The sequence below is a fragment of the Mastigoproctus giganteus genome, chromosome 9 (genome assembly GCF_048544385.1).
Source record: "Mastigoproctus giganteus isolate SK-2022 chromosome 9, ASM4854438v1, whole genome shotgun sequence".
NCBI classification, from domain to species: Eukaryota; Metazoa; Arthropoda; class Arachnida; order Uropygi; family Thelyphonidae; genus Mastigoproctus; species Mastigoproctus giganteus.
The window spans coordinates 96657304-96673420 of NC_143583.1; the positions used below are offsets into that span (position 1 = coordinate 96657304).

General features: G+C 36.9%; 1 protein-coding gene across 1 annotated transcript in view; it reads left to right on the forward strand.

Annotated features, from left to right (window-relative positions):
- Window positions 1–16117, forward strand: part of Sec5 (exocyst complex component secretory 5) — a 444876-nt gene that overhangs the window by 299219 nt on the left and 129540 nt on the right. Inside the window, exon 18 of the mRNA XM_090380740.1 lies at window positions 3448–3531. Coding sequence (XP_090236866.1) covers window positions 3448–3531 — 84 coding nt within the window. The remainder of the gene's footprint in view (window positions 1–3447; window positions 3532–16117) is intronic.

Genomic DNA, 16117 nt, shown 5'->3' on the forward strand with positions numbered 1-16117 from the left:
CATTTCTTATTTATCATTTACATTTTTTCAATATCAATTGGCTCCACTGGAAACAGTTTAAAAAATGTCTGATCCCATTATAAACAATTTACAAAAACAAAATCCCTTCCCTTTACCCTTAAATATTTCCTTGAATAAATCTCACATCAATATGCTATGATTGCTCTCACCTAAAAGTTACTTTACATGAAGATTCTTAATACACGATGAATCACTGATGATAACCAGACCAAGAATATTGCTTTCTTTTTCTACCTCTCTGACCTAATGGTGTAGAAAGGAGCCATTTAGCAAATCGAGAAATGTTTTGCTGCTGAGTGAGCTTGCCAATCCAATTTCCAATGATATCTGGAAAGATAAATCCCCATAGCAAAATGTTCCAATTTGTTGTCCAACCCTATTTGTCTGTATAGTTGTTCATTATACTTATTTCTCTCATTTGGCCTATAACAGATTCCAACTCTCATTTTTCCCCCTGGCGTTTGTCCCACTAGAATGACAGTGTTACACTGACAACCTGTGCCTCCTGGTTGTAATGTTTTAGATTCGGTGTGTTTTTTAACTAAAAGTATCCTCCCCATCCTGTCACATGTGCCCTTTCTATACACATTATAATCACCATGATCAACTTTTGCAGATAAATGTTTTGCAGATGTATGTTCAACTGATGTGTAAAATCAGAATATCTTGTTATGGGGTAATTGAACTATCCACACAGATTAGTACTTGTAAGGAGGACATTTTCCTATTATCAGTCAGTTCTTAAAACATAAATACATTTTTCAGAAACTTGTTAGGGTTTCTGCTAGGGGAATCAGTATTCTTTACTTGATATTGATTTACTTGATTCTTTACTATATAATCACCGATTAATTCCTTGAATGCTTCCCACTTAGAATTTACTGTTGATAACATCGCCAGTTGATCCCACTGTACAGAATTTAAAAACTGTCTGAGACCACTGTACTCACCTTTACGGAAGCAAAAACCCTTTCCTTTATTTATTTATTTATTATTTGGAGTCATCTTCTTTATGAGTGTAATCTGTATGATGACTTCAGGGCGGAGTTACACCTGATGGTAATTATATATTATATCTTTAAGTAAATCCCACATCAGTACACTGTGATCACTGCCACCTAGTGGTTCATTTATCTGCAAATTCTTAATACACGAATTATCACTGCTAATAACCAGATCAAGAGTATTACCCTCTCTGGTTGCCTCTCGAACATGCTGCTGCAGAAAACAATCATCCAATAAATACACAAAAGTCTTACTAGTGTGTGAGTGACCAATCCACAAGTTCCAGTCAATATCTGGGAAGTTAAAATCCCCCATTATAAGACATTCTGATTTACTAGCCCACTCTATTTCTCTGTACAATTGTTCATTGTACTCATTCGAGTCATTAGGCCTATAACACACTCCTACTCGCAGAAAGCAAAAATAAGAGTAGGAGTGTGTTGCACCAAACTGACTCAACACACCAAATTGACTCAAATTGAGTCACACCAAACTGACTCAACAGTGCACTGTTCGTCTATATCAACGGGATGCACTTCTTTTGATTTTATGTTTTTCTTAATTAACAGCATGACACCTCCTCCCTTCCCATCCTGTCTATCCTTTCTGTGCACATTGTACTCCCCAAATTCCAATTCTGCATTCCTAATATCAGTGTGACGCCACGTCTCTGATATCCCAACAATATCCGCCTTTGATGTCTTGACCAACACTTCAAATTCATCAAATTTATTTACTATACTTCTAGCATTGGTATACATGCAACCATACATGTACCTGTTCCTATTCCTAGTTACCCTGGCACATCCCCTATACCCACCTGTTTCACAATGACTGTCATCAGTCCCTGAAACACCCAGCACCCCTCACTCCAGGTCGCTACTTATTCTAATAGAAGTTGTGCAAGAATCACCTTCACCTCTGCCTGCGGCTACTTTTAACCTTTTAGTCTGTGAATCCCCCTAAGCTAGCAGTTTTCCGACCCACCTAACACTGCCTCAATAGCATCAGCAAATATTCTTGCACCCTTTCTATTTAAGTGTATACCATCCCTGTAGAAGCAGTCTCTACAGTTAACAAGAAGCAGTTAACAAGCACAGACCACGCTGAAAAAAAATTCTACTCCTTGAGCCTTGCACATTCCCTCCAGGGCCGAATTGATTGACAAGGCTCTCATCATGTACTCCCTCCTATCATGTCTGGGCAGAATTGCAGACACTTTCAAATTTAACCCTGACTCACGAGTTTTTTGCAACATTGACCTGTACTTGTTGAGTAAATCTGCAGATCTCCTACTCTTAATGTCATTGGTACCAACGTGTACAACAGTATCACCTTTCGTGCCCTTAAAAGACGATATATGCTTTACAACGTCATCAACTTTTGTCCCTGACAGACATACCCTGATCTGTTCCATCTATCCTTTTTACACAATATATTCCCCATCTCCCTGACAATAGAATCACCAACAATAACTAGTTCCTTTGGGACCAGCGCATTCTGCCTTGGAGATTGCCACTGTGTTGCCTGATGCCCAGGAGTGAGCTTTGGCGTTGAGTTGGGCAGCTGAGAGCTTGACGGGCCCCTCATATTAATTTCTTCGAGGGTATCTACCCTACACCTCAAGCTCTCATAGATGCCCAGTAGAACGCTGAGTTGATGCCTAATTTCTAGACACTCTGCACCTAGCACACACAAAGACATCCTCCTTGGCTAGATCATGTTCTGTTCCAGAGAGTTCGGCAAACATTTCACAAGTTGCACATTTTTTTAAGCTGTGATGCATTGGAGAATTGCCCCCCTCAGTTCTCCCCCGAGTCACAGCACTTCTGCCACTTTGTGCCCATTGCTTTGCTGCTCTAGTCTGGGGCATGATATTTTAAATTAATAAGATCAATAAATTTAATTAATCAATTGTCAATACTACACTATCTAATAGAATCCTAAATGCAGTGATACATATTACGATATATAATTATACCAAATATATGATATCTGATGATGTAGAATAGATGTGCGGAAATTTGCCTTTAGCTGGTTGCCTTTAGGTGGTTAATTGCTGGAACAAACTTCCATCTGTCATTGTGGAAGTTGATTGGTTAAATAAATTTAAGGAGGAACTGGACAGACATTTGGAGGGAATGGTGTGTTTTTTTTTTTTTTTTTGGCTGATGCTGCATAAGCTCATACACTTGCTTTCTTGCATCACATGCCATTACTACTACTACCATATTCAATGCATCCCCACTTATCAGTGACACCATGTTTTTGTTATACCTTTAATGTCAGCACCTGAAATTAATTTACATAGTATTGAAAATTTATATGCAAAAAAGTGTTTGAATGGCTAAGTATGAGTCAGTTATTCTTTATTTTTCTATACTAAAATATATTTTAAATGCTGTCATTTTTATGTCATAGCCATTGTTGTTTGAAAACAGAGTGGTAGAAACTCTTCAGCTTGTACGTGAGACAGTTCTTCAGTGTGGTCCTGGAGAAACAGAAGTAAGATTAATTTCATATTAATATAATATAAAGTTTCATTTATTTGGTTAAGTTTATTGCAAATTTATTCTCTTTAACATGTAAAAAGTGTTTGAGATGGGTAATTTCTTTATTTTATTAATTTATTTTTTAAATTTATTTAATTAAATTAACAAATCATCATTAATAAATTAAATAATTTATTAGTGATGAGTACAGTGATCATCTGTATGTTCAGCTGATGTGTAAAATCAGAATATCTTGTTATGGGGTAATTGAACTATCCACATAGATTAGTACTTGTAAGGAGGACATTTTCCTATTATCAGTCAGTTCTTAAAACATAAATACATTTTACAGAAACTTGTTAGGGTTCCTGCTAGGGGAATCAGTATTCTTTACTTGAACCACTGAAAATTGATCTTCAAAATTGATATTAAAAATCTTAAAGTTATGTAGCCAGTCACTTCTAGACAGTGACTATAATGTTTTGGTATGGAATATAAACAAGTAAATTACAGTCATTAGGAATAAAGAGAAGAATATTTTTTTTCTAGGAGAATAGGAGATTAGGTTGTCATTTAAGTTCAATTCTGTAGGAGGGCATGAAATTTCTAAAGGATATAAACATTAAATGGGAGAGTGACATACTTCTAGTTACTGTAACCATTTTGTAAATTCTCTAGAGTCTTCCAAAAGTAGTGGGAAGATGTAATGGAAGGTCCCATGATTAACTTCAGCCTTGAAACCTATCTGTATAATGAACATAACAAGGTTGCAAGGGAAAATATGAAGTATGAAGCAATGAAGAATTTTTTTCAGGCACTCCCATGCCTGAAAAAAAAGTGTAGTGGACTTCAAAAAAGGAAAAATTAAAGGTCTGATCAGAACTCCAAAAAAAAAAAAAAAATAGTAACAAGCACTTCATTAGGATTGCTACTCTTTAGCATAAGCTGGTGCAATCAAAATTACTCCACGGCCCAGTAAAGAGCCAAACCTTAGTCGTCCTCAAGGCCACCAAAGGGCAGCAACTTGACTACCCTGGTGCCTCCGTAGCCAGGTGGGAAGGAACAGCAGTGCGTAGCACACGCTTCTTGATTAGACCGGGGTTCGAGCCCGTCACCACCAATATGGAGGATGCGGAAAGGTCAGGGAATGACCACCGCATATCCCGGAGCAATATGGCCTTAGTTGCTAATGCTCCTAAAAAAACCAAACAACAACAACTTGACTACCCTTGAGCTCAAGCCTATCTCAAGTATGTCAAAACGTGAAATTTAATTTCTAAAAAAATCAATGACCAAGGGATCAACAGCCTTTGTTGAAGTTGATGATATGCAGAAAAAGTATGGAAAGCTGGATTTTTTTGGTGCATTATGCTTGAATTGGTGAGTTTAGTGTCATTAAACTGTGATTCCTATGTATCCATAACAATTTGCAGATGTTAGTTGAATTTTACTGTAGGCAGTTTATTCAGAAATGTTCTCCACAGCAGCTCTGATTTATCTTTTCAGTGCTTCAACAGTATATGGATTATTCCAGTTGACATGGCCCACAAGGAATCCCCACAAGAAATAATCGTATGGCAAGAATGGTGGCCAAGCCAAGACCATCCAAACCCTATCGTTAAAATGTTCCTTCCAGAAATGAAAAACAACATTCACTGTATGTGATCTTGTCCCCATCTTATTGGAAAAATGCTTCTTCCATGTTCATTCCCATGCCTGAAGAGTTGGAACAGTGGTCTTGAAGTTTCAACATTCCTCATTAACTGTATTGTCCAGGTAGACTGGTCAGACAATTCCAGGTGATGAAACTGTGGACTTTGTACTTTTAAAGATTTAGGTTTAGGTTCAAGCCTAAATGGATGTCAGATGAACTAATGAGACATATGGCAGAGAAGAAAAATGCATCGGATACATACAAATTAACACGTGACACAGAAGCCTATGATAGATACAAGTTGATCTGTAACCAAGTTACAAAGGAGGTTAGGCAGGCGAAGGCAGATTACGAGATATCTTTGGCAAGGGATGCAAAGAAAAACAGCAAAGAGTTCTTTACTTATGTAAACTCTAGAAGGAAGGGGATGAATCAGATTGGTCCACTTGATATCGATGGGTCAACTGTTGATGATCCTGCTCAGGTAGCTAACAAACTAAATGAATATTTTGCATCGACATTCACACATGAGGAGTTATTCAGTGAGGGGAATGCCAGAGGTGTATTCAACTCTGGCAGTAAGCTATAGAATCTTGTAATAACTGAGAGTAAAGTGGAGGAGAAATTGTTGAAGATAAACACAAAAAAGGCACCTGGGGTGGATGGGATCTATCCAGTTATATTAAAAGAGGCAGCAAAGGAAGTAAGCAAACCCTTAGCCATAATTATGAGAGCTTCCTTGGACTCAGGGGAGGTACCCATGGACTGGAGATGTGCAAATGTGACCCCAATTCACAAAGGAGGATCAAAGGCTGACACAAGTAATTATAGACCTGTGAGTTTAACTTCTGTTCCTGGAAAATCAATGGAGGCTCTGGTTAAAGAAGCACTGCAGGATCATCTAGACAAGACTTCAATTATAGCTCGGACACAGCATGGTTTTGTTAAGGGGAAGTTTTGCCTGACCAATTTGATTGGATACTATGATGCAGTCACAAAAGAACTGGATGCAGGGAATAACTTTGATATTATATACTTGGATCTTAGAAAGGCTTTTGATACTGTTGCACATGGAACACTGCTGCACAAATTGGAGCAGTGTGGCATTGGGGGCAAATTGCTGCTATGGATAAAGGGGTGGTTGAGGGGGAGAAGACAGAGAGTGGTAATCAATGGACACTGCTCATCGTGGACTAATGTTATTAGTGGAGTCCCTCAGGGTTCAGTATTGGGTCCATTATTGTTTTCTGTATTTATAAATGATATTGATGGTATATCAAGCTTAATGTCCAAGTTTGCAGACGATACGAAGGTTGGTAGGGTTGTCAAGGTCACTACTGACACTATGCTGCTGCAATAGGATCTGGAAAGGTTGAGCAGATGGGATGACAGGTGGCAAATGAAGTTTAACATTGACAAATGTAAAGTACTACATATGGGAAACAGCAACCCCAGAGCAACGTATCAACTCTGTGGTACTACACTGACAGTGGTAGAGAATGAAAGGGACCTGGGGGTGGTTGTGCAGGCAGATATGAAGTTCTCTGAGCAGTGCAGATGGGCTGCAAGCGTAGCTCATGGTGTATTATCAATGATATATAGGAATTTTTCTAGCAGGGATAAGGAGGTGATTATTCCATTGTATAAGGCAATGGTCAGGCCACACCTAGAGTACTGTATACAGGCCTGGAGGCCTCATTTCAAGAAGGATGTAGAGCTGCTGGAACGAGTACAGAGAAGGGCAACAAGATTAGTGAATGGAACAAAGGGGTGCTCTTACGAAGAAAGGCTTAAGTTTTGCAAATTAGTGTCTGGAGACTAGGCACCAGCGAGGTGATCTGATAGAGGTGCATAAAGCCTTGAATGGTTTGAGCATGCTCAGTGCTGATGGGATTCTTCCTCTTGCTCAGAATAATCACCTGAGAGGGCATAAATTCAAACTGAGGAAAGACAGATGTAGGATCATCATCATCATCATCATCAGCCATTTTCAATCCACTGCAGGATGAAGGCCTCTCCAGCCACTTTCCAGTTCCTTCTGTTTTGAGCACTGGCCATCCATTTACTACCCAGAAACTCATGAATTTCATCTATCCATCTCCGCCTTTGTCTTCCAGGTTTTCTTCTAGCTCCTCTTGGATACCATTCTGTTATTTTCTTAGTCCATCTGTCATCATGTCTTCGAGCTATGTGTCCTGCCCAAGACCATTTTAGTTCTTTAGTTTTGATCAGAATGTCCTTTACTTGAGTTTGTTGCCTAATCAATGTGTTTCTCTTCTTATCTAACAGTCTGATTCCCAATATGATTCGTTCCATTCTTCGCTGTGTAGTTCTCAGCTTCTCTTCCATTCTTTTGGTGAGTGCCCAAGTTTCACTTCCATAAGTCATGGTGGGGAGTATACATTGATTCATTATTTTACGTTTCAGACAAACTGGGATATTGCTCTTCAGTATGTGATTATATTTCCTGAATGCTATCCATCCAAAATTTATTCTTCTCTTGACTTCTAGCCATTTATCATTATTACAGCTAATGACTTGTCCCAGATAAGTATATGACTCCACCTTTTCAATTACTGCTCCTTCAATCATTATTTCCCTTTCTGTGGCATACTTGTTCATCATTACTTTTGTTTTAGCCATATTCATCTTTAGTCCAAAATCCTTACTAGCTGTGCATAACTGATTAAGATTTTGATGTAGGATAGACGTGCAGAAATTTGCCTTTAGCCTACGGGTGGTTGGTTGGTGGAACAGACTTCCATCGCTTGTCGTGGAAGTTGATAGCCTAAATAAGTTTAAGGCTCAGCTGGACAGGTATTTCGAACGAACAGAGGGGTGAAGTGGAAGTGGTTATTTTTTATTTATTTTTTTTTTTTTTTGGCTGATGCTGCATAAGCTTGCTTTCTTGCATCAAATGCCTCTACTAATGCTAATGCTAAAGATGCAAAGGAACAAAGGCATCTCTATTTTTGCAATTTTCAGGATGCACAATCATCTCTGTGACTATATGGGGATTCTTTTACTGCCCCACACATGTACATTCTGACACAGCCACTAAAGTGGAGATATGTACTTCATCAGTAAATCATATGTGGCTCACTGATGAATTGTTTTCTGAATATTGATGAAATGAATCACAAAAGGCAAATTGCATTTCTTTGTCACCATTTGTAACAGTCTGATACTGTTACAATTTGTTGCAGTTTTTAAGGAAATAGTTTTAAGTCTTGTTGAACAGTGCTTAAAGTGAGTATTTGTTTTAAAACCAGCTGTTGCAGTAATCATTTCATAGATTCCTTTGGGCTACAAATAATCACATCCTCTATATGTGCCATATTTAAATATGGCACATATAGAGGATGTGTGAAATTTGAAATTAATGAAAACATTACACCAGTAAATATTTTCTGCCAATAACATACTTCTTATTATCTATCACAGTTCAATATTCTTTACTAGTCTGTAAAATTTTGATCTTCTGGACCTTTTCTACAGCCAGATGCCACTTTAAATTTCTTTTGTACTTTAACAAAACTGCCACTTTGTTAAAACCTTTTGCAGACCAAAAATACTCTACTCAGTAGCTTACTCCATTTTTCTTGTACAGTTTTCCTGCTAGGGTGCATCACTAATCAGCAGGAAAGCTGATTAGTGATACACCCTATGAGAGTGAAACCCTGATAAGGAAAGGATGAAACTGTGAATGACTGACATGCAAAAAATCTAGAGCACTGTGATATTTCCAGAGAGGACATGAGTGAGGAGATCAATCTATATTTCCTGACAAAGTCAATGTTCCTTATTAAATGTGTTGTTGAAATCTCACATTGGAAAATATTCTCAAATCTGAGGACATGAATTTTCTTGGACTTTCTTCAAGTATAGAGACTTCATTTCTGTCCTGAAATGTTACAAGTGCTTCTGTTATTGTTGTGTGTACCAAATTTGTTCAAGGGAGTGCATCAAACAACCACTGCGATGAAGAGTTACAAGCATATAACAGCTACTAACAAGAAGAACCCACCCAGTGGTGTGCTTGATGGTGATTATACAAGCTCCTTGTTAAAGAAATTAGTTTGATAAAATGCAACGTGTAAAAGAATAATCAAACACACCTGTTCCAAATAGAAACAATGTACAACAAGGTGGTTTTGAATTAACTTCCAGGTGGTGCATATAATACAAGTATATAAATGGAACAAATTCATGAAATACTACTAAGATCAAAAAGATAAACTATATAGAGCTATCACCAATGAAGATTAAGTGGAACCTTTTAATATTCCTTTGACTGCCTAGTCAGTTTTCCCAGGCATTTTGTGTCTCTGATATGTGTTTACAATTATTGTAATATAAGTAGTTTTATTTAAAATAAACTCCCCCCCTACTCACTTAAACTAAAAAAGATTCACAGAGAGAGAGAGAGAGAGGTCAATACATGTGCTTCCTCATTTAATATAAGTATACCAGTTTTGTTAAACTTTCAGGAACATGGTGCAGTGCTGTTTTATCACAGTTATTGAAATCTGTATCATAAGTTAAAACATATCTTAAATATGTATCCTTATTTTTAAAGTAGTTTAAGTACCAGAAAAATACTAAACTCTTGAAAACTCATATATAAATAGGCTGATCACTGTATTCTCTGTCTCATTATGGCAAAATACAATATTTAGAACAAACAATTTAAATTTTCTCTTTTTTTGTGTGTTCTGCAAGTTAAAATACAGAATTTCTTAGATAATTTCTTATCTAAGAAGTATCTCTGATTTCTACAGAAGCACTTGAATAAAATTTTAGCTGTAGTCAGACAAGTATGAGGAGTGGTCAGATGCTCTGAGGACAGAGTATAGAAGCCTAAATACAAAAATCGGTTTTTTTATTTTTCAATTTATTCACCCTGAAGTTCAATACACTTATTGTATTTAATCTTCAAAGAGTTTAATCCTTCAAAAAAATTCTTCAGGTTGGGCATTAAACCAGACTTCCACAGCTGCTTTTAGCTCTTTGTCATCTTTAAAATGAATTTCACAAAGAGAACACTTGAGATTTCTGAACAAATAAATAGTCACTTTTGACAGATATGGACAGTAATGAGGGGGGGGGGTTAATTGTTCAAATCATGGATGAATTTAGCCTGTGCAACCCAGACTATGTGCACAGATGCATTGTCATGGAGAAGCAAAACCCAATAACCCAACCTCCCTTATCTTTTTTTCTCAAATTGCAGCTCTTAAACTTTGGCATAAGGCTTGCATAATATTCTCCTATTGTTGTGGTTTAGGTGCAGAGGTGTATTGCTAAAAAAACATAGTACTGGAATGCCCGTTCTCCAGAAGACTATATGATGCACATCGACTGTACAGTAACTGAATCAGACTTCAGGCTCACGGTTCATAGAACAACCAGTTCTAGCATTCAGCTCATGGCGAATCAAAATGCAGCATTCGCACGCATCACAGTATATCTCATTCGTTAGATCTCTTTATCTAACGCATTATACTTTAGTAAGAAACATTCAAGTTTCATTGTAAAATTTATATTTTGTTTTTAAATAAATTTTTAAAGAAATCTATTAATTTTAAAGATTACTATTAATATATATTTTTAGTAGCAATGGGTAAAATAGATATTTCTCCTTCCCCTTTGATTATGCCATTGTATCATAATATTAGGTGTATAAATTTAATGATTTTATATTATGACATTTAGAAAAAAGTACAAGAACATTGTTCCGGTCCTGAAAGTGAATTTCCACACATCTATTACGAAACCATTTTCTTTTTCAGTAACGCGCATTCGATTAACGTGTTTTTCAATTACCGCTATTTGAAAAAAAATTATACCACTTTTCGCTTTAAACAATGCAGGTGTAAGGTAATCAATTAACAATAATCCTTTTGTGTCCCAGAAAATAAAATCCCGTACTTTTTCTGTCCACAGATGGATAAAACACCACTTCAAGTTATACTTCAAGACCATAAAATGCAGGGGAATTTTAGGTAATATTTGCTAGGATTTAAAAAAAAACAAAAAAAACCCCAACACTTATGATTCATAAATCATAAGTGTTGGTTTTCGAAAATCCTGAAAGTGAATTTCCACACATCTATTACGAAACCATTTTCTTTTTCAGTAACGCGCATTCGATTAACGTGTTTTTCAATTACCGCTATTTGAAAAAAAATTATACCACTTTTCGCTTTAAACAATGCAGATTTCCAGTTAACATGATCTTTTTTTTTTTTTTATGTGATGGTTGAAAAAGATTTGAATCGCACGTTAAGCTTACGGCGCGTCGGATGGGCAATAAACAAATGTTTGCCTGCTGCCTGCCTCAGTGTGTTCCATCAACCATCAGAAGAAGACATGTTACTTGTTTCTCTCCCACTAATAAAGTCAATGCAGACTTGCATTTAAAAATTCTAATTTTTAAATGAGCCAGATGAAAATGTTACCGCAAAGGAGGTAACGGTAAAAGAAGTAGATGAAATCTTTCGTATTGCAGAGAACCTCAAACAAAAGGTTTGAGGTTCTCTGCGATATTTATTTTGCCAGGGCTCAGAGAAAGTTGTTTTCGGCTATCAGAAATTGATTGATGAAAAGAGAAAGTCGACACTGTTCAAACGACTCTGTTCAAATATTTCCATAACAAATTGTTTCTTCACTGTGTATTTTATGTCAGAGGTTCCCAAACTTTCTCAGTTTATGGCACCCTTAGTGTCTCAGTATTTTTTTCATGGCGCACCTAGACCAAAAGTTCCTAACAGTTCCGTTTTATTAAGTAGTTAGGTCCAAACAACTTAATAAGAAATGTTGAAACTGTGAACTACCTCGAGCTAGTAGTTCGCACAGTGTCCGACAGATGTCGAGTATCGCTGTGTTTCCCTCGAAAATTTAAAATATTCTGCATTGCAGTTTGGGAACCGCTTTTTTATGCAATAAACATTTAATTCCATAATTATTTTCATTATCTTTTACATGGTATATAGTTAAAATGCTATTTAAAAGGTATTTTTAAAATTCTTTATGGACATTCCTGAAGATCAAGGACCAGTTATAATTTTTGCTATTGATTATTATATTTGATTAACACATTTCCGTTTTGCATGATGTGCTCGCAGGACGAATTAATCACATTAATTGAGGTCAGCCTGTATTTCTTCAAAAGAACACCCCTTTTTGTCTCCATCTAATCTTGTTGCTCTTCTGCACCCTTTCCAACAGAGCCTGTACCCTTCCTAAAAGTTTCATAAAGACGAAAGGTGAAATTCATTTGAACAGAGAAGGTGGAAAGGATTATGGCTAATGCCATTGAGGAGGCTTAAGGGTTCGGGGAAACTTTTAATTGAGGAGGTGTAGGGATTCTTAAGAATGATACAGGTTAGTGAGATGAGCCAAAATTATATACCTACACCTCCCTTGAGAGTACTTAAGTGATTTTTTGATTTTTCTTGATTTTTTTCTAATTACCCTGTACACAGAAACTAGCAGCTATCACAGACTGCATGGAAAAATGTTTTAGCAGCTGTAAGGGATGTGTTAGGTTGCAAAAAATAATAAAATAAAAATTTAATTTGTCTATATAGCAATTTTAGGAGCCTTCTTCTTCTATAACCTAATCCCATTTCATAGTAATGCTAGTAATTATGCTAGTACTAATGCTAGTAATTATTCTACTATCTAGTAATGCTATCATAAATAAATTAAATGAATACGATCTTTTGAGATATGTTGATATCCAGAGAAAGGAGGTGAAGAATCTCATTATGGTGAATACAGTGTGTCCATGAGAGATTAGAACGACCACAGTAGAGCAGGATCAAGCTTCCTTTTAGAAGCTGTATGAAAGCAACCAGGCTCTTTCGAGAATCAGATCGAATTCAGATGGATGTCTCTGTGACATGGATTACTTGTGATAAAGGGAAGGTGATAGTGGGGAAGGGCTGTTGTAGGGTATTTTCTGGAATATGACAAAACTCTTTAGATAATGTGAATGGAAAAGCAAGTATGATTACCTTATTATGATGTCAAAGTGTTATAGATTGGAAATTTCCAATCTACCTCTTATAGATTATAGCTCTTATAGCTGGAAATATTCCATGTAATAAATAGTTTTTAAACTATTTTGATGATTATATTTGTTCCAACAGGAAAAAGAAAATGCAAAGTGCTCTAACATCCTTTGTTTCGTTCTCATCAAGGATCCCAACTGACCTCAAGAACTTGGCAGTGCTGGCACAAGTAGTAGTAACCACAGGGTCATAAAATGGGAGTGTCCAAAGGAAGTAGCAAAGGCTTTAATTTCAAGACTGAAAACTGAACTGGATTCGGTTTTTTCTTGAACTTGATTAGCTGGCGAAATAAGTATATACTGTTGGATACAAGTACATCATGGGAAGTATTCAGTGGTATTTATCTGGAAGCCACAATCAGATTCATCCCAGTGGAGGAGTTTGTTCCACAAAAGGCAGATACCAAAATGAAATGACAAGAGAGGTGGTTTTTGTTTAATTGAACAAAAGGAAAAAGTATGGTATACAATTACAGACTATTATAACAAGACATCAAGTTATTTCAGTATTATATCCATATATATAACAAAGGGACTGCTACAGTAGGATAGGTGGAAGCTCAGTACAAAGAAATCACTAACAAAAGAGCTAAGAATGGAAAATGGAAGCTATAAGAGCTATAATCTATAAGAGGTAGATTGAAATTTCCAATCTGTAATACTTTGACATCATAATAAGGTAATCACACTTGCTTGTCCATTCACATTATCTAAAGATATGGGTCTTCTACTCATGTGATAATAAAAAAGGAGATCATAAATCAGATAGGTTCCTTTCTCAAAGTGGAAAAATCATAGAAAATCATAGCTGCAATGATATTTACAATTTAAAGTTTACTCAGACCATGGGGGAAACAGTGACAGGGAGACAAATTGCTGTTGGTGTTATAACTATCTCAGAAAAAAGTCCACTCAGAAAAGTTACCGAGGCTGAGAGAACATAAGGCTGAAAGGAGGTGGGGTTGCTTGCAGTTCATTTTCCCAAGGTATTCCAGGCATGTTCTTTAGGGTTCAGGTCTGAAGATCTGGCAAATTATCTGCCACTTCTGTTATGGAGGAATGCATGGCCATTAAGGTAATTATTGGGTATTAATGCGGCCTTCCCACATTTAGGGAAGAGGGATGATAGTGGGTGCTTGATGCATGGGTCACTGTATCATGGAGGTGGTACAGAAATTGCACTATTCCCATTTGACAGTATCAAGAGTGTATCTGGAATATGCCATTTCCAGAGTAACATATCGTGGACAGTGCTGTGGGCAGAGAAAGGTGAAAGAGTTCCAAGTGATTAGTGGAGTTGGGAGAATGATAGAGGCAACAGATGAATTTGACAAAATGTGATAGCGAAATTTTAAGCCAGAGAAGATCAAAAAGAGGAGATTCCAAATTACTAAGTCTCTGACAGGGAATATCAGAACGGACACATGCATAAGTACCACATTTGAAGCGAAAGGAATCATACAGCGAATGATTTGGACAACTGAGATTCTGTCAGAAAAAGTACGTGTTTTGTCAGACTTTAAGTGGAAAGAGACATCATTGAGATTAGAACTGAGACTATGTATTTTTGTGAAATGAACGAGGAAGTGTTTGGGAGGTTTAAGTCTTTTCGCAGATAAGGTTGCTCTTTTAGTTTGGCAATTCATAGTGTATTCAGTAGTAAGAAAAGGTGGCGAGGACATTATGTATGAAGTAATGAAATTTTTGGATATGCCATTCACACGGTAAGAATATAGAATATACCCTGCTCCTTGATATAATGTAGCCTTGACAATGCTCTTCCCCCACACTGCATACACGCTACTCAGACTTCCTCCAGTTATCTGGCAGAGTAGCGGCAGCAAGATTATACATTAGCTGATCTGGAAGCCTACGGAGTTACCAATAGGTTCAGTCCAGTGTATTAACTAGCAGCCAGCCTGCGAACACCTTTTTAAAGCTGTACCCTTGAAATGTAAGGAAGATTGGATCTCGCCGTGATATCCACCATAACTTCAAAAGACATCAATTATACTGTATAATGGAAGAGATGGGGGGTGGTTTACAGGAGCTTTGCTCTGGTGACTAAACATGGGTTTCACCACTTTAAGCCTCTAATAAGCAAAGTGGTGGTGTTGCACTGGTTGATGAAAGTCACCTACCACCCAGTATTGCCTGGTAACCCAGAGGGGCGGCTTTTCTCCATGTGATGTGAGTGTCACACCGGACCCCTGCTTATGTTGGTTCACACCCAGGTGGTCACAAGTGTGCTAGCTGTTGTATTTCAGGACTTGCAAATGGGGGGTTATACCCAGGCTTACTTACAGTCCCACAATTGTGAAGGTGCAAGCAGAGGATTTGGCTGTGCACAGACCAACCGGACTTTGCTGAAATTAGGTCAACTTGACTTGTCACCCAAATATCAGTTTCATTAGCATTTTTGACTCCCAGGTAGCAATCACGGCTTGACATACCTGAGAAAATGTCTGCGATAGCCTCAAGGAACTTAGTTTTATTTTTACAAAAACCGTGGTCCCTTCAATTACATACAAACTCAGTGCATTAATTTCTAACATCCAGTGCATATGTTTTCTGATGACAAACCCAAGCATTCAGATTGTAATATATTCTACTAAAATTTTAATATACTTTTTTTTGTTTACTATAGCTAAAATAACTTGACTGAATAAATTTAATACAATTTTCAAAATAAATATTACACAGCCACAGTATTAAAATTATACAGTAGAATTAAAATTAAATATCACAATAGAATTTATTAATTTATAAGTTTGGAATTTAATATACATAGCCTAATATATCAGTGCGTCTTCACTTCATTCTTAGGTGGCTGAAATAAAATGAACTGAACTTTAAACTGTGAAATAC